We start from the raw sequence: 21,664 nt of genomic DNA on the forward strand, positions 1-21,664 counted from the left end.
CAGGATGGATCTAACATCCCTAAAAATGAAGAACTGTGTCATAGATTGTTAACTATATAATTTACATAGGATCTTTCTACCAAAAACTATTCTAGAGAAACAGCTTTTCCAGCAGGCTGAGCTGACAGGCTGCAGCTGCTAGGCCAGAAGCAACCTCCAAACCTCTAGTTCCTGAGGTTTCAAGTGACATTATGAAATTATTCAACAAAATCAGCTGGATTATGTTTTGCAAAAGGTAACTATCTTTTTAGTCTTACTACCTATCTATGCAAAAAGAACAATAAATTTGCCTACTTAACAGCAAACTAATTATACTACTAAAAACACCCTATGGCATTGTACTCAAAAGAAATAAAATACCTATTTATTAATGCATAAGTATAGATTACCAATAAGCCAGGTCCTTACCTGGTGCTCCTGGAGCTTTGCTGAGCAGAGCATCTCACTCAACACTACAATTAACTTCTTTACTGCTTCCAAAGCAGAGACTCAGTAAGAAAACTACACACATCAGTGGCGGGTCTCTCTTATTCAGGTTCTAGATTCTTGCTGGTCCCTTTGGCTGAATGCTCCTTCTACCATTCCAGGTATCAGCTCTTTTCAGTCTTACTGTGCTCTGATGTACACACTTCAGGAGCTTTCTGCTGTTTTCTGAGTTTTGATGCCTTCAACAGCCTCCTTGACCTGTATTTCTTGTGAAGATGTTATTTTCTTCTTACCAGCAGCACTCCATTGCTTTTTGCAACAGTTTTTGGACACATCGTATTCCATCTCAGCAAGGACCTGGTTTAAAGGTGCAAGCTCATAGAGAGATATGAATGCTTATCAAAATTGGCCAGTAATAAACAAGAAGGAAACTATTTCTTGGGCCTGCATACAACATGCTGCCCAGGCTTTGTGCGACTTCTGTGCCTGAGAATGATTTTACCGCTTAAGAGCCCTCTCCATCACTGCAAATGGAAAATCATCAGCAGATGTGCTAGAGATCTTAAAGATGCATCCCAAGCTGGCCTGCAGGTCAGATATACTCCTGCCTTCACTAATAGAACCTAAAACCAGGCCACAATTTTACCAGCTTCTGGAAACAAATACCACTTAATTTCACAGTTAACAGCATACTGGAATAGTAATATCAGCTCTTTCCAGTTATTCAATAAAACTGAAAGCAGATCTGCTAATACAAAAATATTTTATAATAACAAAAAAGGGAAAAAAACATACAACAAATGCAGACTTTTTAGAAAACCTTTAATTTAGTCTGCACTTCCTCTGTAATTCCTCTATGCTGCCTATATGTATGTATACTGTGAGGCAGCTTAAAGACAAGGAGTCTCTAATGAAAGCATCAGACTAAGTTACAGACACTGACTTACCTCTCCTAGTCCTTCTAAACATGTTTCCTACCAAGAAAGAGAGCCTCACACGAACTATCATTTTATGTAGAAAGTTAATGGATCTTTCCTAGTCACTCAGTCAAACTTAATGTGATAATCGCTTCTCATTTCCCAAACGGGAATGACAAAGCAATGAAATGTGTACACCCAGAAGCAGAAGAGGACACTAAATGCAAGCTTTTTTCCTCCACAGTAATGAGTGAGATGGCATGTTGAATACAACTCCAGAAAAAGTGATGTAAAACACTGTACAAGCCAAAAAAAAAAAAAAAAAAAAAAAAAAAGAAGGCTGCATCATGTCAGGCCTTTCCAAACAATGACTTTATTTTCTGTGGAACATCACCATGGCAGCCCCCACAGCAGCATCGACGTCCTTCCCGTAAACCACAGGGAATGGAAAAATCCTTTCCACTTCCTGCCTCAGCACCTCGTTCCTGGCAAGGGCACTCCCGCTCCCCAGAACCCTCCTCACTCCTGTCTCCATCAGGCGCTGCACAGGTAACATGGAACAGAGGTTTTCAACGATGCCACGGCACAGAGCTCTGGTTACATGACCCAGGGAGAGGTCAGAGACAGCAATATTGGTCACTGATGCCAACTGCTCAGGCATGTGTCTTTCTCCAAAAACGGTCGGGTGGATGGAGAGTTTGCTGTCATTTTGGTCCAAGGCTGCTTTGATTATCTTCGTGTAGATGGCAGATTCCTGAACCTGAAGTCCTGCAGATGGGAAATATCATGGTACTAATTTGAAAGGGTCTAATGTATCTTACATGTGGAGACTTCAAATGGATACTGACCCATCTGTTCAGCAAAATATTGTGTACCTTTTTACAAGCTCCAAGGGGATTTTTTTTCCAGTATTATGAACCACAGTTCTCCCATTCACTTGTATCTAGTATCTGTGATACTAGAAATCTTCTGATGACAGAACTGCCTTTCCTGATAACACAGCTATTCCTTTTTGCCTATACTCTGCTAAATTACACAAAACAACATCTTTAAAGGCAGTAATGGCAAACTTCAGCTTCAGCGGCTGGATTGCAAGTGAATGAAAAGTTCACTTTAAGCACTTGCTAAAAGAACAATTTCAGAGCTTATTTCTGTATTGCAAACCCCAAGAGATTATAAAAAAACCCAACCAACCACCAAACCTGTGAAGACCATGTTTAAAGCCATAGAAGATACTACATGAGTTTGAGTCATAAAATCCATTAGTGTGCTGCAAAATGTGCAGCAAAAGGCAACTGATCTAATCAAGGGACTCTTTTGGACTGCAGTCATACAAAATTAGAGGCTGTCCTCAAATGTGCTGACCTTTACTTTTGAAAAACAACTTGAAAAAAAATTCTCTTGTGTTCTTAAAACAAAGCCCAAAACCCAGAGGCAATGTGAATGTGGAGTCCAAGCCTGACTGTCCCAGCATGTTCATAAGCTTCAGCAGGAAATTCCAGAGATCTAGGAAGCATGACCCAAGAGTTACATCCTTGTTCCTTATACGGCATGACCAAACAGCTTTAGGCTTGTTCCTTTGCCTTAGCTTCCTTTTACACTGCTGATTAACCTCAATTTTAGCTTTAACTATTTTGACATAGCTTACCTAGCTCTTCTGTCCACCGTGACACCATGTCCACAAACGTTGCTAGCACATTGCCTCCATTAAGTGATGCTGCCACTGCCAAGTAGTCACCATTGAAGTAGGGAAAATAAGTAATAGCTGAAGAAGGATTCGGTGTCTCTGGAGGTTGGAAACCCAGAGGCATTGAGACAGTCAGCTGAGCAGAGGTGCTGATATTAAGAACTAGAACACAAAAGGAAAACAAAACAAAACAAACAAAACCAAAACAACACAACACAGTGTTTTACTAGGCTGCCCTGAAAGAGGACAATGAGAAAACCAAATAAGATACCAAAATGATCATACCTGCATCAGTCCTCTCAGTCAGACAGGAATAAACAGAGCACTGGAAATCTCCCAGAGCAATTCCTACTTTTGCTCCTTTGGGTATTCCATGCCATGCACAGACTGTGCTGCCTGCAATACTGCCTGGGTCTCCCACCTCTGGAAGCAAGTGAACAGGAAAGCCTGATTTTTTCAATCTGCAATCAGAACAATATTATTGCAGGAAAGCAGTACAGGAATGTGCGGCATGACTACAAAGACTTATTTGAAGTCACAGATGAACCCGGCCATACATTTGTGGCTGCTGAATTTATAGATGCTTTCACCTGTTTAGAAAGCTTTGTCTCGGACAGGGGCAGCATTCCAGTTCAACGGGCTGGGTAAATTAGGATAGTCGAGAAGAATAAATAGCTTTCCTTTATGTGTAATCTGATTATCTGAGATTATACAGGAGCATGTGTTCAGCAAGTTTAACCTACTGATGTCATAAGGACAAGCAGTTCCAGGGTAAAGGGACAATCACAAAAACGGCAAAAAAATGCAACTTCTAAGCATCAATGAACTTTTAAGCTGTCATGCAGTTAGTGATTCAAAACCAAATCACAAAGTTAAGTCCAAAAACTCCTTACACAATCAAACTGCAAGATACTCTACATTGCTACAGCAACAAAACCAGATTAAAGTTCAGTAGGCCAAATGCAAGTTTCTGTCACTCTTTCATACCTTCATGAGCAGATCTTTTCACCTTGGAGTCCTGGCCTAAACTAAGCCCTGAAATATATAAGGCCTTAGCACTCAGCCCTGAAAGAGCAAATCATTAAAGATTTGAAAGATATATAAGATTTTTATATCATTTAAACATATATACCTGACAAACCAGAGCAAACTCAACAACTTCTTCAGTACAGGCCACACCACAATTAATTACAAGTAACTTTCAATCAGTTTTTATCTGTAGCACATTCATACTCAGGGCCCAAAGAAGTGTTCGCATTGCCTGACATAAGGAATGCACAAAACCCAGCACTTACATGTCAGTATTCCAGCTTTTGCTTCTGGAATTAAAATATCCCCAGCTGGCAGCATTCTGGACAGACATGAGTGGCTTCTTCAGGTCACACAACATGGCAACCACATAGTCATGGATAGTGCCAGCTGCATCATAAGACTTCAGAAAATCTGGACTTTTAAACAAAACATTTTAAAACCAAAAACAATGAGGGGTGCTTTAAGGCAGCAGGAGCAAGATTACTTCCAGGGCTATATGGAATTTCAGACGTGTGGTCCCATCTAAAATGCAACAGCCATCTCAGTGATCAACTTGCATTTTGTTGGCTTGTTTTAGTTAGTTGGGTTTTTTTGTTGTTGTTTTTGGGGTTTTTTGTTTGTTTGCTTGTTTTTTTAATGGAATTTTTTTTCCAAGCTGTTACAGAGCAGCAACACTTATCTCCTGCTGGAAGATGGAGAGACAGCGGCTTTAAGGAATGCATTGTCCAGGTTCAAAGGCATGTCATTGCAAAAGTTACCAGAAATTGTTGGCACCAAAAAAAATAATTACTTTTTTGATCCTGGAGCATTTGAAAAAAACAGGTTAATTCCTGCGATTGCTCTAGGATCCACAAATTATGTGAACGGTGCAAAATGGAGAAACAAAACAGGTACAAAACAAAGCAGCGGGACTCATGAGCTATATAGCTCTGAAGCAAGATCATGTTGTGCTCCATATATTTGCTGAACACACATCGGAAGAAACTAAAATCTAATACATTTTTCCCAATTTGTTGAACCCGGACTCACTGCTGAAGAAGACATAGGCTCTTTGAGAAACATAGGATACTGCAGACGAAACTGAAGAGCAAATCTTGCTGTTGCCAAGTCATAAGCGAAAAATTATATCCTCTGCAAACATGCCACAACAAAGCAGACCACTCATAACACCTCATACGGATCTCAGTGTCTAAGGAAGGAAGGAACTGAAATTAATTTAGGGACTGTTTGTTTTAGCATCTGGCAGCAACCAGACAAAGCAATTCTGTTACTGTTTTAGGCATGTTTGTACTTTTCACAATCTGCACAAGGCAAAATTAGTGTTCAAACTGCATTAGCCGAGCTCCTCTGAGCGGTAGAACTGACTAGAATTATTCTATGACACTTTTAAGGTATCTGTTACTATATGGCTGGAAGCTTTTCTTTTAATTAAAGAGATCTGTAGTATTTTTATGAGGTTGGAGACTCTTCTGTGCGCAGTTGCATACAGTTCATATTGAATACTGCCATTTTAAATATTCTTTGCCTACTAAATTAATATTATGATTACAGAGAATTGTGGCCCCTCAGCCTGTGGTGGCATTAATGTGCTACAGGAATACTAATTGTCACATAAATTCAAGATGAGGAACTGCCAGTGAGACAGCTTACTGTACCTCTTCTTTAAATACCAGTAGATTGTGGCACACCCAAATCCCGTAGCCAAGCTGACATGTGACTGCGGCAGAGGAAGAGAAGAGAGGAAGGTGGGACCGCAGCGGCCGTCTTGCCAAGTAATCAGATGACTGACCTCCTCCGGCTCAAACGTAGGGCCCGTGCCACACTCTGTCCACTTGCAACCTGAAACACACAGGATCTGAGAACTCCAGTGATTCCCTGCAGCATGGTCTGCCTAGCATTCGTCATTTCTGGGCGGTCTTGATAATTTGTCAAATATATCGGAAGAAGAGCAGACACAGAGCCAATAGTGATTTTAATTAAATCAATTAGTCATAGTTTTCAGCCCTAGATAACATCATAATGCCAGTCATCCTTTGCTAAAACAGAGAACAGTCTCCAAGGCCTTCCTTCTCTGTGAGCACTCCTAGTGCCTAGAGGAACAAGCAACTCTCACCTTGAGACATTAATGATGCAACTTATCTAACAGATGACCCACAAAAAAAAAAAAAAAATCGCAATTCTGCTATGCAAGGTAATGAGCTGATAGGATGGCTCCCACATACAAACCTCAATTGGGATCTGCCACATCATGACCTAGAGAATGCTGTATTAGTAATGAACTGCCTACGACAGATAACATGTAGTTTCATCACCTTTTGAGCCAAAGCAACAGGAAACCTGGATCTATATGTATTAAGCAATGGACTGCAACGTACTAAAGATTATCCCTCACCTGTGCTACAAGACCAAGCTTCAAATGTAGAATAGGGTTTAACTCAGTTTTACCAGTCCAGTATGTTCCTTTTGAAAACACTACACTTTTGGTGAAACCTTCACACTCTTTCATGAAAAGGCCTCAGATAAATTATAGCAACTTCCCAGAGCTGCAGGGAGCCTTCTCAGCAACATCTGCTGTTGCCACAGTCCAGTGGCTGCTTCCTGCCCTGACATGCTCACCACGAGCAGCCCTGCAAAGGCAGCATACGGTCCTGCTAGCGCAGCAAACTAAGCAGAGGCTAAGCTCAAGCACTGGCATACGATGTTTGCTGGCACTCTCCACAGCACAGCTTCGGCCTCAGACAACCACTGCACTCCCAAGTGATGCTGGGCCACAGTGTGGGGACGGAACAGGCCACACACTGTCTCCAGCTGGCTCTGTAACCCAGGTAGCCTTTTGGGTTTTGGCTGGGAATGGGAGCAGAGTTTCAAGCTGTGCTGTGCCATTTGTCCTACAAGTCAGAGAAGAGACCTGGCTGCTTAACTGACTAGCACAAACATGGCTAAAGAGCCTTTCTTGGGCTGGATACAGGGATCTGAAGTTACAGTCACGCAGTAAAAAGCAGCCTTGAGAGCTGGGAAAGTACTATACGAAACTTGCAAAGCAAACACATACTTTTTCTTGTTCCCTTCATTTCCTGTTCTATCAAGTTTGTTTGAACTGAATTTCCAATTGGTTTGCTTTTCTAGTTTTAAATGGATTCTAAGAAATATTATTAACCATAAATCTAACCCTAAAGGATGCCATTAAAAATGTAATTTGTGTCCCAAAGCGCATGGATTCACTTAGTCTACTCAAAACAAATGAGAGCAAACACCCTCTTTATCACTTGATAAAAATGAAACAAAAGTGGCATGTGGCTTTAGGATATAAAATATTAAACAATATGACATAAGAATCCATGTCTACCATGAACCCATGAGGCTTTGTTATGCAGCCCTTGGGACAGCTGGAAAGCGAGCAACAGCTCCTTCAGTCTATCAGCCTTTGGATTTCTTTCTCTCTGGTCATTTTAGTATTTAATGTAAAATTACAGCCAGTAATGAATAGCATAGTGTCTCTTAAAGCAATTAAAACCCTGACAACTTTTGACAAGCAGTGACCAGCACTTTTGGGAAACCTATTCTGTGGTTTACAATAAATCTTTGCTTTATCTGCGTAACTCCTATTTGTATAAGACTTGTATAATTGTTCAGATGTGTACATCATAAGGTAAAGAAGACATGGAATCACATTCTGAAAGCCTTAGACTTTGTTAGGTTTATAGGAGGTTAGCCAAGAAGATAATGCATTCCTATCCCACAGGGCTGGCAATCCAAGGCCTGGATTTTTCTAACGTCCTCACTGCCACAAAGGTTATTTGAGTATTTGCACAATCAATCTCCATGTGACTATCTCACTGTGGCTGATTTATTTTTTGAGGTCTTGGCCCTTCATTTTACAGAAGCAGAGTATCCAGAATAACAACCATAATTCTTTTTCAGCTCCTACTAACAGGAATGTAAGCAGCAAGATAAATGCAACGTGACAGTCTATGACTTGCTAGGAAAAAAAAATGCCTTGAGATTTTGGAAGGGGGGAAAGAAAAAAAAAAAAAGGACTGAAAACATCATCTACTGAACTCCAGATTTTCTTCTACTGCACTTTCAAACAGCACTTCAAAATAGCATAGTGATATTCACTGTTGGATAACTACTGCTATGCACACTTTAACATAAAGATCAAGCAGAGCTTATTTTTCAACTCATACATAGAGCTGCTAATACTGCTGCTGTAGAAGCATTAGAAGGTACTGAGATACTGGGCAACAGCTAGTTAAGTGGTTTATGGGTGAATAATATTCCCCTCCCTCAAAAAGTAATTCACATGATGTAGAAGTTCTCTCAACTGGCAGCAGATTGCATATGATGGACAAACAATTAACAAGCCACAAATATGTTGCTCCTCCATATTAATAATTGTGCTTACTCTGCAGGGACCTCATAAGACTAAATCATTTGACTAATCTCTGTAAACAACAGGGTTAAATATAGTCGGCAGCTGAAATTCCAGTAATTAAAGCAAAGCTCCCACTGAAGATCTTATGTTAATTCTGTTTTACAAAAGACCAAAGTGAACATGCAACAGTTTCCTACAGATCACTTCAGTGTTAAAAAATTATCTTCTGCATCATAATACTCTGAACAAGGATGCCAAAGAACTAATGTTACCTTTATCTTTTTTCCAAAATACAATCCCGTGCATTTGTCCTGAAATGCCAATGTGACTGACTTTTTGAAGCTGCTGCTGAGGCAGAGCAGCAAGGCATTCATTCAATGCTCTTATTATTCTCCGGACATTCTGCTCCATTCCCTGCAATCATAAAGCATTATTCTGAGCATGAAACCATTAGGATTCCCTCAGTGTATTTAATAAACAAGGCTACTCTAGTCAGAAGTGAAGAACAGAATTCATTTAGCTTAATATCATGTATTGGAATAACCTTCACAACTAATTTTTTTTTAAAAAGCAAAAAAACCCCACAAAACCACAAAAACTAAAAAACAATACTAGCAAGTTGAGAATGGGATAACAGCCTTTTAAACTGAAGGCCAAATAATTCTTAATTTCATAAGTTACCATGCTTTAAAAATCCATTAACACTTAGTACATACTTTCATTAGTTCACCTTATATATTGCTCTTCTTTTTCCTCACAAAGAGGATTATCTGCGTGTTCTGGCTGGCATGCAGTCTCCCTTACACCTCCGTATCTACTCACGGTTGATTTTGATGATACTGATACTTTAGTTTTGCATACTCTGTTCCTAGAACTACCCAGCAAACTGTACTACTTGGCAAACTAACCAAACTGCCACAAGAGAAGCCGTATTCCAGATTTCACTTCTGAAGATTCAGGTTACCTTGTGACAGACCAGTATGAAGACAACAAGCAAAAGTATTCAAATATAGTCTATGTATAGATGCGATCTATGTATACATATTTTTTGCTGCATAAACATTACTGTAGGGAGGTTCAGTATGTTTGCTAAATTAGCCCCTGGACTCACTACAATACCAGGCCAGAGAAATGTTCATACATGTTTTTTATGATTCATCCTTTCTTAGACTGACCAACACAATGAACGTAAAGATCTTTAACAGGAATACATGTTCCTGGTTATTTCCATGGGGAATTTCCAGTTATGATTCCATCTCAAGTCAAAGTACAAAATAACCTTCCAGCTTTACTTGACTTTCTCAAACAGTAAACGGAAAGCATTTTAAGTTTACTTTCAGCCATCTAGATGCATACAGCAACCACCTCCATCATCCTAGCCCAGGAAAACCACTGAAGTCTGCATAACGTCGCAACACAACTCAGCCACGACAAGGCCAGGCCACTACCCTGAAATTTTCAGATGTGCCATCTGCCGCCCCTTACCTGTGGTCCAGCTTCCAGGCTGCTGGCGTGTGCTTGTGTCTCCCTGGAGCAGCTCCCTGCCACCACCTGCCCTTGCTCTGTCCCCACCAACAAGGCGGCCTTGACCGACGTGGTGCCCAGGTCTATGCCCAGCACGCAGGCAGGAGCGGGCCTGCCCGCCGCCTCGCTGCCCGCCATGGCTTTCGCCTTCCCCACCCCGCACGGGTCTCTACGTGGCGGCCTGACTGCCACCCACCATGCTGAGCCCCACACTGCTCCTTGCCGCCTGTGAGGGGACACCGGCCCCAAAAGCCAAGTGTGACAAGGGCACAAGCAGTGCGGGCTCCCACAGCAGGGCAGGCTGAGCTAGGAGAGCAGCCTGGACTTTGCCCTCTGGCTGACAAGATCTCCCCTCAGCAGTGCCTGGCCACTACCCCTCCATCTTGAGCGTGACAAACCACCCCTTCCCCAGCCCTCCCCAGTGACCTGCGCAGCTTTAAACGAAACTTCAACAAATAACCAGAGCAACGAGCACTCCCTAGGTTCGCGGGCTCTCCCTCCTCACAGACCCGCTGGCACCGGCCCAGCGCCCAGCCCGCTCTGTCACACCCAAGATGGCGCCCGAGAGCGGCCGCACCGGCGCAACAGGGGCCATGGGCGGGGAGCTGACAGGCGGCCGCCTCACGTGAGGAGCTGAAAAGGGAAGAGTCGGGGCTGTGCAGGACGGAGCTGCGGTGCTGGAAGGAGGTAGGTGTCTTCTCCTCAGCGTTGCTCTCTCAGTATTAGTGTATCTCCAAATGTGGGATGGCCCCGCTTCCCCGCGCCTGCTGAGGGGAGAACGGTGGGGACTACAAGTCCCAGCGTGCACCGCGCGGCGCTGCCGGGGCGGGGGCGCTGCCGGGGGCGCGGTGGCTGCTGAGATTTGTAGTCCCGCGCGGCTGGGGGATCCCCCGAGGGCGGGAGCGCTGTGTGGCGGAGAGCGGGGAGCTGTGAGGGGAAGGTGTCCCCGGGGGAGTCTGGGTGGGCAGAGGGACTGAAAGAGCGATGTCCTCTCCGGGGTGCTGAGAGTCCCTCAGCCGGGCTGGGCCGGGGGCAGTGGTGCTGGGAGGGGGCCATTCGCAGGGAGCTGCCAGCTTAGGAGGTGTGCTGGTGCCCCCTCAAAACGTGTGGGTCCTGAGCAAGGTCTTTTCCTCACTTTTTCTGCAGTTCTTCCACTACGAAGATGCCACACCTGCTCTGCCCTCTGCTGTGCCTCTCACTTGTGCTGCTGGGGCCTGCTGGTGAGTGTTTGGTCATCCTGGCTCTGACCTACAAGGGCCAGGTCTGAGCTGGTCAGAGGTGGCAGAGCGCTCTGCAGTGTCCCCCTAGACCTGTGCCGTGGTCCCCGTCAGCTCTTCTGTCACACGCTACCTTTGACTTGGCGTGTTTTTACACAGACAAAGCTGCACTGAGGCGCTGACGTGATGGAGCTCTCGCCTCGTGCTCTGAGCTCACCTCTGCGGAGCAGATTAAATACTGTCTGTGGTGCAGCCAGTGAGGAACTTGGGAGCTCTCCTGCACTTAAATAACTTCTTAAGAACAATACGTAATATGTGGCAACAAGGAGGAAAAAAAAAAAAAAAAATCAACAAAAAACCCCCACCAAAAACGTCCAGGGCGACCCGTTTCTCTCCGTTTCTGGTCTTATGTTTGTATAGCTCATTTTTCTTCCTCTTGTCTCGTGTCCTTTAAACATAGGATTCCAGATGTCAAAATTGTTGATGTGTGACCAGCTTTATGGTTTTGATATCAGTCGTGTTGGTATTTGGAACCTCAGTCTCGCTTAAAGCATGGTGTGGTACAACGTAGCTGGTTTGTTGCAATGTATAGCCCTTAAAAGCCATATTTCAGAGCACCATCATAAGCTGCTTGTGATTTCTGAAGTGTTACGATAGCAAACATATGTTACCTTGAACATCTGGGTGCCTGGTTTGAATTTGTGACCTAAGAAGCAATTTTAAACTAAATTTTGGGCATTTATGATTCCGAAGTTACTTGGATCACATCAAGAAACCGTTAGTGTGGGCTTGAAGTATCTTAGAGCCTTGGCATGAACTTTCGTTGCACTTCAAATATTTACATTTCTTCCTTGTAACATGTTCAAGCAACAGTTAATAACTTCTCCTTTTAGTCACCTTGAAATAATACGTATTTCCTTTGCTGTTTACCATGTGTACTAATTTTGTTATTCTGACACTGCAGATACCAATGGACAAAATCTCTATATCACAGAAGAAGGTAAGTAGTTATTCTGAAGGAGATATTAATAATTTGTAGTAATGGATATTTGTGTGGAGTTTTTTGTTTTGTTGGTGTGTTGTTTTTTTTTTTTTTTTTTCCCTTCCCCCCCCAGATGGAGTCATTGTATTGTCTGTCCCTGAAGTGGTTTCATTAGAAAGTGGAAGTTCAACAAATGTCACTATCTCTCTGAGGTAAAATCACAATTGCATCTTTACTTTTTCTCTGGAATGGGGGATGAGCAGATACTCCTGCAGCCCTGAAGCGATCTTTGTGAACTCGAGCACCAGCCTAACTTCTTGTTTCTGCCTTCACAGGGCTCCATTAAATGAGACACTGGTGATAACTCTTAATATTACATACTCATCAAAACAGAGCACTATTGTTGAACTGCCCGATGAAGTAAGTGACAGAACAGACTTCTGACCTTATGCAAAAGCCTACTGCTACTGTGGTGCAACTCTCCTCTTTCTTTCCTCCACTTTGCCTTGCAGGTACAATTGCCTGCAGGTCACACTAAAGCAGACTTCCAAGTGAAAGCAGATGATGTTGGACAAGTAACAGTTTATCTTTATACCACTAATTCCAACATGACTGGGTGAGAAACTGGTTTTTAGTTCTGCTTACTATCCTACAGCTTCCTAAACTTTGGGGTAACTATTTCCCTTCTTATAGTTAAATAGTTAATAGGACATGGGTGGTATGTAGTTGAGAAGATGTAGTGACCCTCCAGCAATCCCCAAGGCATTCAGATAAATACAGGGTATGGAAGCAGAGTGGTAATCTTGGTATCTTAGACTTCATGATTGTGAGTTCTTGTGGCTCCTTGGTTTCGTTTCAGTAACCCCTCCCAAAAGTATCAAAACTACACGTCAGCTTTTCCGATCCAGGAAGCATTTGGTTGTACGCGTCCAGTGAGATACTATTCTTACTGTTCAGAACTTGTTCTGGAGTGTTAATAGTCTGATGCAGCTGTGTAACCACATCACTACCACGAGAGGCAGGTGCTTTGCTTTCTAGTTAGGGGAGCTCTCTTTTCACAGACACTAGTCCTCCCTAAGAGGAAAAAAGTCTAGTAAGACAGAGAAAGCTGGATTGTATTTGCTTGTTGCCTTGAGCAACAGGATACTCCTGTTTTACTTCCTCATTTTACTTCTGCTTTTGAGGCTCAAAGCAAATGCAGAGATAAGCACATGAAATTCTCAACAAGACAGGCATGACCATGAGGCTTTGCTGGCAGAGCATGAACAGTGAAACTTGCTCTTGCATAACAGATCTTGTGCTAAGAGAGTGGAAGCCATTGGCACAAGATGACCTTTTTGAAGATTTCTATTGTAAAACAATGGAAAGGAAAGAGTGAAACAAGAAGGAAAGGGTAGGTTGAGGGTAGGAGTGGGAGATGCCCTAAACATAATAAGGACACTAAAGAAAAGGGGAGCAACTCTACTGAAACTAACTCTGAATCTTTACTGTCTTGTCTCAACACCTAGTCTCTATTTTGTCTCTCAAAGCATAATAAGGTAAAATCTGCTGAAGTGTGAACAGACAAATTAACCTATTCTGTTTGCATTACCCATCAGACCTAGGATTCAATTTCAAGTGATTCATAGCATCATAGTAAGATATGCTGATGAGGTGATTGGCTGGATCTATTTCCTCGCCTGGTCTGTCTCCTTTTATCCTCAACTCTTTGAGAACTGGCGACGAAAAAGGTAAAATGAATTAAGATGTCTTTGTAAGTCACTTAAGCGCTTCTAGAAATCATGTTCCTAGTTTCAGTTACATCCATCTTGGTTATTGTGAATTACACATAGAAAGATGGGTGGGGAAAGCAAGGCAAAGATGGGGCCTGGATAAATGCAGCCCCAGGGAGCTTTTATGCATGCAGGTCAGAGGAAACTAAGTGCATCTTACAGACACCTAATCCTATGGTTTGTCATACAATACTAATTTGTGACAGAGGAGACTTCCCCATCCCCTTTGGTATCATGCTGTAAATTATCTGGCCGAGCCAATTACGATGACCGCCTTCAAAGATTACTTACCTTGTAAGCTGCTTATCAGGCGCCTCCTCATAGTGTTGTCGTTAGGCCAGCTCCCTTTAAGTGACTGCAAGTAGAAACATCATTATATATGAAAATAAAGCATTTCTCCTGGCAAAGATGCGCTACTGCTTCTGTGGATTCAGGCTGGAATGGTTTGATCAGACTAGCTGAGCTCATGGAGGGCTTACATCAAAAATTGCCTAGAAATCAGTACATTCTAGGGTCAAATTGTCCCTGGAACTGCCTGTAATGCTCTCATGCATATTTCTCATACCTTTTTTCTCTTCCCCATCCCTTCTCTAGTGTCGTTGGACTAAGCTTTGACTTTATAGCATTAAACTTTACTGGCTTTATAGCATACAGTGTGTTTAATGTTGGACTCTTTTGGATTCCCTTGATTAAGGTAAGTGTGATTATCTTTTAATATTTGCTGGGGGGTGGGTATCTGCAGAAGGGAGTTAAGGCATTTGCCTGGTTTTGCTTTCTCTTACATTTAGGAGGAATTCTTAGTCAGTTATCCCAGTGGGGTGAACCCTGTGGCTATCAATGACATTTTCTTCAGTCTCCACGCAGTAGCTCTAACTCTCCTCACCATAATTCAGTGCTGCATCTATGAGGTAAGTCTCAGCACTGCTGGCATCGCTCTTTCTGCTGGACACCTCCCCACTCACTGTCCTCTCCTTCCAGGCTCCAAAGTCCTCTTCATTGCACTTTTGTTGGCCTTTTCAGAAGTCAGGCTTCACAATGCAGCTCCTTTTTATCTTTCCTGAGCTAGTAGCAACTCCAGTAAGCTACTTCAGTCTCATGGATGTGCTGAGCTTTTAAGTAAACTTCTTAGGGACTCACAATAACAAAGGCAAACAGCCAAATTCATAAAGTACCCAAACAGATCTCTAGGCAGCACATAGCTGGCAGCTTCACACATTACAAATGCTGGTATGTGCTTTGCTGTTTCCTTACTACTTGAAGCATTCCTTAGGCTGGGACAGGCCCTTAGGCATTCCCTGCAATTCAAACTTCAAGCTTTTTTCAACTTCTTTCCTCCTAAAACAGCTGCAAAGGCCTGTTTTATAATTCCCACCTTTTCAGGTGGGACCGATTGCTGTAGTCAGGTGGTTCTCTATTTAATTCCCATTGTAAAGGCCTCTGAAATGAACAGCCAATCTTCTCTAGATGGTAACTGTTTCTCTGGAGTTTTCCTTTGGTGATGCTAAAACTAACAGCCCATTTGTTACCACTGTTGAGTGCAGTAGTCTTTTCTAGTGAAGAATTAGAAGCCAACCATGAATCTTTTACCATTATGGCATTAGCAGCCTTTTGCATATGTAAAAACTCTTGTTATCATCAGACTAAACTCAGGAGATTGTTACAGATGTTGCACTGATAACAAACATGAATACTCAAGAACATTGCCACAACACTCTTTCTGACTTGCTCACAAATAATGATATTTCAAGTGATTGATGTTGAATATTGCTCATCAGCTCTTACAAACCTACAGCTGGTTGCTATAGCACTCCTTTAATTTTAAAATTCCGGTGTGATTTGAGCCCAACTGGTACAACAAGTTTAGATTTGTAACCTCGCATGGTCGTGAGCATATTCTGTATCTTAGTGTGTCTGGGGATGTATGAACTGGGTCAGTCTAAGTGTATCTGCATTTCTTTTTCAGCGAGCAGGTCAGAAAGTATCCAAAGTTGTTGTTGGACTGCTGGCACTTGCATGGATCTTCACATTTACCACACTGTTTCTTGCTGCAGCTGAGGAAATGACATGGCTACAGTTCTTATTCTGCTTCTCTTACATTAAGTTAGCAGTCACACTGATAAAATATTTTCCACAGGTAAATCTGAACTTTTTCTGTTTTGTTATTATATTCCTGTCACCCTAAGCCTGAAGTGCGTATTCTTGGAAGTCTGACTAAACTGGCAATGATTATTTATTACTGTTTATTATAGTTATACAGAAGGCATCTTAACTGTTAATCTCAGAAATGCTTGTACGTGACACACTGACTTCTTGTTATGCTCACAGGCATATATGAATTTCCGTCGGAAGAGTACTGAGGGATGGAGTATTGGGAATGTATTACTGGACTTCACTGGTGGAAGCTTCAGCCTTCTCCAGATGTTTTTGCAGTCATACAACAACGGTAAGGCTGGAACTGAGGTGGTGGAGGCCTTTCTTAATGGGGTGGGAAGACCCTACTACAAAGCAGATATAAACCAGCAGGTTGTCTTGGGAGGATGATGTTTGTGCTATAGTATGCATTGCTGTTCTTACACTAAGAATAAAGAACCTGTTCATTTTCCTTCAAGATGGAAAATGAAATAGCTATTTTGAAGAAACCCCAGGAACAGGTATTAATTAGCTGTGCGTAAGATGCACACTACAGTCACTCCTAACGTGTGTTTAAGTTCACATTCATTACCTGGACTGCTTATCTGATATGTATGGCACGACCTTGTAGTCTTGAGATGAGATTACGCTTAAGGCGTTAATCTTAACTCTAATTTTTTATTTGACAGATGAGTGGAAGTTGATCTTTGGAGATCCAACCAAGTTTGGCCTGGGCGTCTTCTCCATCATCTTTGACACTGTTTTTATGGTCCAGCACTACTGCCTTTATAGGAGGAGATGGGGGTATGAACCTTGTGAATAATGTCACTTGTGAAGATAAAAACTTTAAATTGAACTTGCCCCTACCCTGGCTGAGGGTTTTCCAGGTGCCTACTGCCAGTTGTCAGAAATACCAATTCTGATCTCTGTTTATACCCTGATCCTCTCTGGTATGGAGTACAAGCTGTTGACTCACCAAATGCCGATTACCAGATGCCTTAAAGGACAGCAAGCTCTCTGGCCACCACTTGCAAATGGAAGACTCGTGCCTGTTGAAGCTGCAAAACAGTTTAGTGTGAGCTGTCCAAACAACATGTGGCTTTTTCCATTAACAACAGGAAGGAGAAAGACCAGAGTGATGTCTTTCTGATTGGAAGCGGAACACTAAGAGCAGAATTCTGGCTTCCAAAAATCTGAGATCATGTTTAAGCAACCACTTAATATCATAAGGAAGTGACTGGAGACTGTGGATTTAAGTGCTGCTGCTGACTCCTCACAATACACCACCACTCAGGCTGGCTGTTAACAGCTGTAGCGGTACATAAAAAAATGAGGTTGGTAGCAAATACATGAATGTTAGAACCTGAACTCTTTATTAAAAAAAAAATACAGTTTCTGCTTATTAGTATTTATTTCACTGAAAAACCTTTTCAAAGGTGCTCAGGTTTATCTGAATACTTGTAATGCACTGAATTCATTCTGCTTGGTTCTACTGACATGCCTTGAATCTTAAACTTTTAATCTTTACCATCCACCTTTTATCAGAGAGACTATTTCTAAGTGGATCATGTTAATTTTTCTTCCCTCTGCTAAAGACCAGGTGAGCTCTGACAGTTTGCTAACACTACAAATCACACCAGTGAATTCAGAGCTTACTAACCTCAGACTGCATTGTATTGCATTCAAGTGATATGGCATTCTTAATGTAAGGAGAAAACAGCTCAGGAAATCCAACTTTGTTTTATTGTGTGTAAAATCAAGTGGAATAGCAGTACAAATAGCAGTGTACCTTCATAGTAACAAAAATAACTTCAACTTGAAAGCCTTAAAATTTACCACTGAATTCTTAAGTTACAAAATGCAAAAGCAGTATTGGAGTAATTCCATAGATATAGAAATGGTAAACAAGCATCTGCTGGTGTGTACAGAACAGTCTGAGATGCATTAATCACAATATAGGTACATGACACAGCAGTAAGGTACTGAATAAGTTAGTCTGCCACCTCCTCATGTTCTATTTACAACAGCTTACCTGAAGACTGTGTAAGGAAAGTACAGATATGTATAAATCAACTGAAGGGGATTAAAAACTCCAGTTTTTGGATAATTATAAAGCTAGCTGGTTAACAAACCACGAGGATGCTAGGTAATTAACCTAGTGTTGCAGCAAGAATCCTGAATCCTGTGGCACGTTGATTTAAACTTAGTATATTACCAGAAGTTTAAATTTGGTCAAGAGGCACTTTTGGAAATTACTGGCATATTCATCTCTTCTGTCCAATAAAGCAGTGATTTAAGAAAAGTCTTCTAGAAGACAGACCAAAATCCACCCCTTCCATTTCCAATCCAATGGAAGTGGAATGAAGAACTGAAGACTACAGCTATGAGCAGCAATTTTGGTAAGTTCAGCAACAGTATTCTCTTTACCTGCTCCATATTACTTTCATTTAAACTTGATTCATTTGATGTTAAAAATTCATTGGGAACAAGGAGAATTAAGATTTTACCTGACAGTGAAGTTGAACGGTAGTGTTTATGAACTCTTAGTGTACTTCACAGGCATTCATCTAACACTTCTGTGTTACTCAGTTGTTTCTTGTCTGAAGAGGCTGCTTTGTACAGGGAATCTTTGCAGCAAACCGTGATGCCTCAAACCCTTCAGCACACTGTGTCTAGCCAGCACACCGTGTGGGATTAGTACAGTGCTCCTCCCCACAGCACTATGCGACTCTTAATGCTGCCACTCTGATAGCACAGCAGGACAGGACCGCTCTCTTCTAAAAGCAAGTAGAAACCATATTTCTTCTTAAAATAGGAAGCTTTTGTGCTACAAAAGAATCCTGTCAAAGCTAAGGCTTCTCCAGATAACTAGGATTTGTCCTCTCCTCCTGAAAGCCACAACTACAAAAAAGTCTTACCATGTACCTGCAGGGAAGACTTCAGAGAAACACTCTTGCTGGGGGATACTAGTTTTACTACTGCCAGTTAAACCAGAGAAAGGAAAAAAAAAAAAGTGTTTACCACAGTTAGGAATGTGCACTCTTTCTAGACAACCTGTTCAGTTCTAGTGTTTGCTTCCCTGCATGATATCAATCTATGTATCTCCCTCCCCAACCCTTCCCCAACTGGATGATTGATTAGGACATCATGGATTGTTGCACAGCCTTCTGCAGAGATTGCCTGGTCACCAGCAGCCGTACCACTTCTTCGTTCCTTTTTGTCAGCCTCTTCCTAGCTTGGTCGTGGGTCACCATTGTCATATCCCAGCCATTCACCTAGGAAAAAACAAAACAACCAAGTGAGGCAGGTGCCTGGGCTCACAGGTGTGCTATAACTGTTCTATCAGAACCATGTAGTAAATATTCTTTGCCACAGCTCCATTTGTTTATAAGCCCCACAAACTGTCCTAGAAAGTACCCAGCAGACAATATTTCCCCCAGCAGAAGCTTCTCGCTAGTGTGCACGTAGTACTACATTAGTACCTGTCTCATCTTGGTGTTTACCTGCATGATCTTATCTCCAATCTGAAGTCCTGCAACTTCTGCTGGGCCTCCTTCTGTCACCCTTGTTACATAAATACCCTGGAAAACAAAATAATTAAGTGTTCACTTACTAAATACAGGAGCATTAAATACTCAAAGGCCATTTGACTGCCAATGCAAAAATACTTTGTAGTATATTATGGGATTCTAGTTAAAAACAGGTTTGTGCAATGTTGGAAGATAGAAAAAGTAGAGAGCTAACTTAAAATGAATGTAGTCTGCAAATGATAACGTGGCAGCAGAATAACCTTAGTAGTGAACTGTGTGAGAGGACAGAATACAGATATGAGCTGAGCCTGCTGGGTGAGCTTTTACAGAGGTGCTACAGAAAACAAAGAACATCTGACCTTGTCAGTCTTGTCTTCAGAGAAAGGATTCTGAGTAGGATCTTGGTCGATGCCACCTCCAATGCTGAATCCCAGAATCAAATTGTCACCTTGACGAAGCTTATGTATTTCAATTCTTTGCTGAAAAAAGATAAAATAGGTGAGTATTGTTGGTCACTGGAAGAAATCAAGTGTGCCTCAAGACACAGATACTTAAGACCCAGTTAAATTGTCCTTCTCAGAGATACCATAAACCTACTCAGCCTGCACCACTGCTCCGTAAGCTCTGAAACATCATGTGGCATTTGCTGTCTGTCACATGCAACCTCAGTGTTGACAACTGGCTCTGAACTACTCATCACTTTACCACTGCCTGGAGATACAAGGGGAAAACAGTAAAACCAGAGCAGGTCTCTTGAAACATGAGTCATGTCTTGATAACCAGCAGTCATTCCTAGCTCTTGCTCTTTATCCACGTGCCTTGTGTTCCTGCCTGGCCCTATGAAGGGAAATAACCTATTATTAGGATGGTTCTTTAAGATAAGTTATCAACAGACTCTTGTAATCCAGAGACAAGTTCCTTGCTGTCTGATGTGCGCAGGCATCCCACAAGCTTTACACATTGCCCAAATACTGTATAAATGCCAGCTTGTGCTATTCTTGAGCCAAGAGAAAAAGTCACTTTTTCTTAACTGAAACAACAACCACTCAAAAGGTTCTTCAACCTGATCTGGGTGAAGATGTCTCTGCTGATTGCAGCGGCGTTGGACTGTATGACCTCTAAAGGTCCCTTCCAGCCCAACACCGGCTGTCACCAGGACACAACAGGACAGCAGCCGCATCCTCAGGGCTCTCTGCTCTTACACAGCTGGGAGCGGTGCAGCATATTTCAGCTGGGCTACAGTCACACCACCCACACCACAAATAAGCTTTGCATTTTAACTAGTGGAAAAAACAAGAGACTCTTTCGTGCACCGTTTGTTATTAAGGCAATTAATATGCTTTAAAAGCTGTACTTGTTAAACCCCATCTAGGCAAGGGCAGGCTTCTCCTGCCAGGGTTGCGCAGCCTCTCCCAGCAGAGGGCACCGAACAAGCGGTTCCCGCATCCCCACGCGGGCGGCGGGCGGGTCGGACCGTCTGCCAGACGTTCCGCACAACGGAGAACAGGCTTCCCGGCGGGGCCCGAGCGACAGTTACCGATTCCCTCGACGGGGTCTGTTCCCTCACACCGGCAGAGGCGTTCGTGTGCGGCCCAAGTGCCCGGCCCGCCCGTTACCCGGGACGGGCCGAACTCGCCGCGGGCACCGGCAGCTTCCCCAGGCGCGGAGCCGCCGCCCGGGCGGGCTGGGAGCGGCCGTGGGCGGCAACTGGGGTAGCGGCGCCGCGACCCGCTCCCTTCATCCGCTCCTTCCGCGCACCCGCGGGCCGGGGCTGCCCCGGGACGCGCCCGCGGCCCCTCCGCCCGCTGACAGCCCGCAGGGCGGCACCGGCACCGCCGCCCCGGCCCACTCAGCAGCCCCCGGCGCGGCGTCCCCATCCCTGCCCCTGTCCCGCTCGGCAGCCCCCGGCGCGGTGTCCCCGTCCCTGTCCCGCTCGGCAGCCCCCGGCGCGGTGTCCCCGTCTCACCACCACGGCGGTCACCGGCTGCCCCGGTACGTACGACATGGCCCCGCCACCGCTGCCGCCGCCCGAACAAAAGCGCCTCGCCCGGCCCCGCCGCCCGCCGCCGTCA

The 21,664-nt window shown here is 43.3% G+C and overlaps 3 protein-coding genes across 5 annotated transcripts; 1 reads left to right on the forward strand and 2 right to left on the reverse strand.

The window, feature by feature from the left end:
* Nucleotides 1-1,705: 1,705 nt before the first annotated feature.
* Nucleotides 1,706-10,554, reverse strand: SHPK (sedoheptulokinase). Of its 2 annotated transcripts, XM_065647254.1 has the most exons (7): nt 9,923-10,554; nt 8,710-8,851; nt 5,718-5,901; nt 4,326-4,478; nt 3,316-3,491; nt 2,992-3,192; nt 1,706-2,111 (listed from the first exon to the last, which is right to left on the reverse strand). In XM_065647254.1, exons 1-7 carry the CDS (start codon nt 10,097-10,099, stop codon nt 1,717-1,719), a joined length of 1,428 nt encoding a protein of 475 aa, XP_065503326.1. In that variant the 5' UTR covers nt 10,100-10,554; the 3' UTR covers nt 1,706-1,716. The 2 variants fall into 2 exon arrangements, with proteins under 2 accessions (XP_065503326.1, XP_065503327.1); XM_065647255.1 differs by lacking the exon at nt 4,326-4,478.
* On the forward strand, nt 10,511-17,423 carry CTNS (cystinosin, lysosomal cystine transporter). Of its 2 annotated transcripts, none has more exons than XM_065647256.1 (12): nt 10,511-10,648; nt 11,108-11,181; nt 12,143-12,178; nt 12,294-12,372; nt 12,496-12,580; nt 12,673-12,776; nt 13,759-13,890; nt 14,527-14,626; nt 14,721-14,840; nt 15,896-16,066; nt 16,258-16,375; nt 16,752-17,423. In XM_065647256.1, exons 2-12 carry the CDS (start codon nt 11,124-11,126, stop codon nt 16,883-16,885), a joined length of 1,137 nt encoding a protein of 378 aa, XP_065503328.1. In that variant the 5' UTR covers nt 10,511-10,648; nt 11,108-11,123; the 3' UTR covers nt 16,886-17,423. The 2 variants fall into 2 exon arrangements, with proteins under 2 accessions (XP_065503328.1, XP_065503330.1); XM_065647258.1 differs by lacking the exon at nt 10,511-10,648 and adding an exon at nt 10,848-10,901.
* A 360-nt stretch (nt 17,424-17,783) lies between these two features.
* TAX1BP3 (Tax1 binding protein 3) lies at nt 17,784-21,639 on the reverse strand. The gene is made up of 4 exons (XM_065647195.1): nt 21,559-21,639; nt 19,952-20,071; nt 19,566-19,643; nt 17,784-19,337 (listed from the first exon to the last, which is right to left on the reverse strand). The coding sequence occupies exons 1-4, from the start codon at nt 21,595-21,597 to the stop codon at nt 19,200-19,202; spliced, it is 375 nt and encodes a 124-aa protein (XP_065503267.1). The 5' UTR covers nt 21,598-21,639; the 3' UTR covers nt 17,784-19,199.
* Nucleotides 21,640-21,664: the final 25 nt, after the last annotated feature.

Source organism: Caloenas nicobarica, chromosome 17 (genome assembly GCF_036013445.1).
Source record: "Caloenas nicobarica isolate bCalNic1 chromosome 17, bCalNic1.hap1, whole genome shotgun sequence".
NCBI classification, from domain to species: Eukaryota; Metazoa; Chordata; class Aves; order Columbiformes; family Columbidae; genus Caloenas; species Caloenas nicobarica.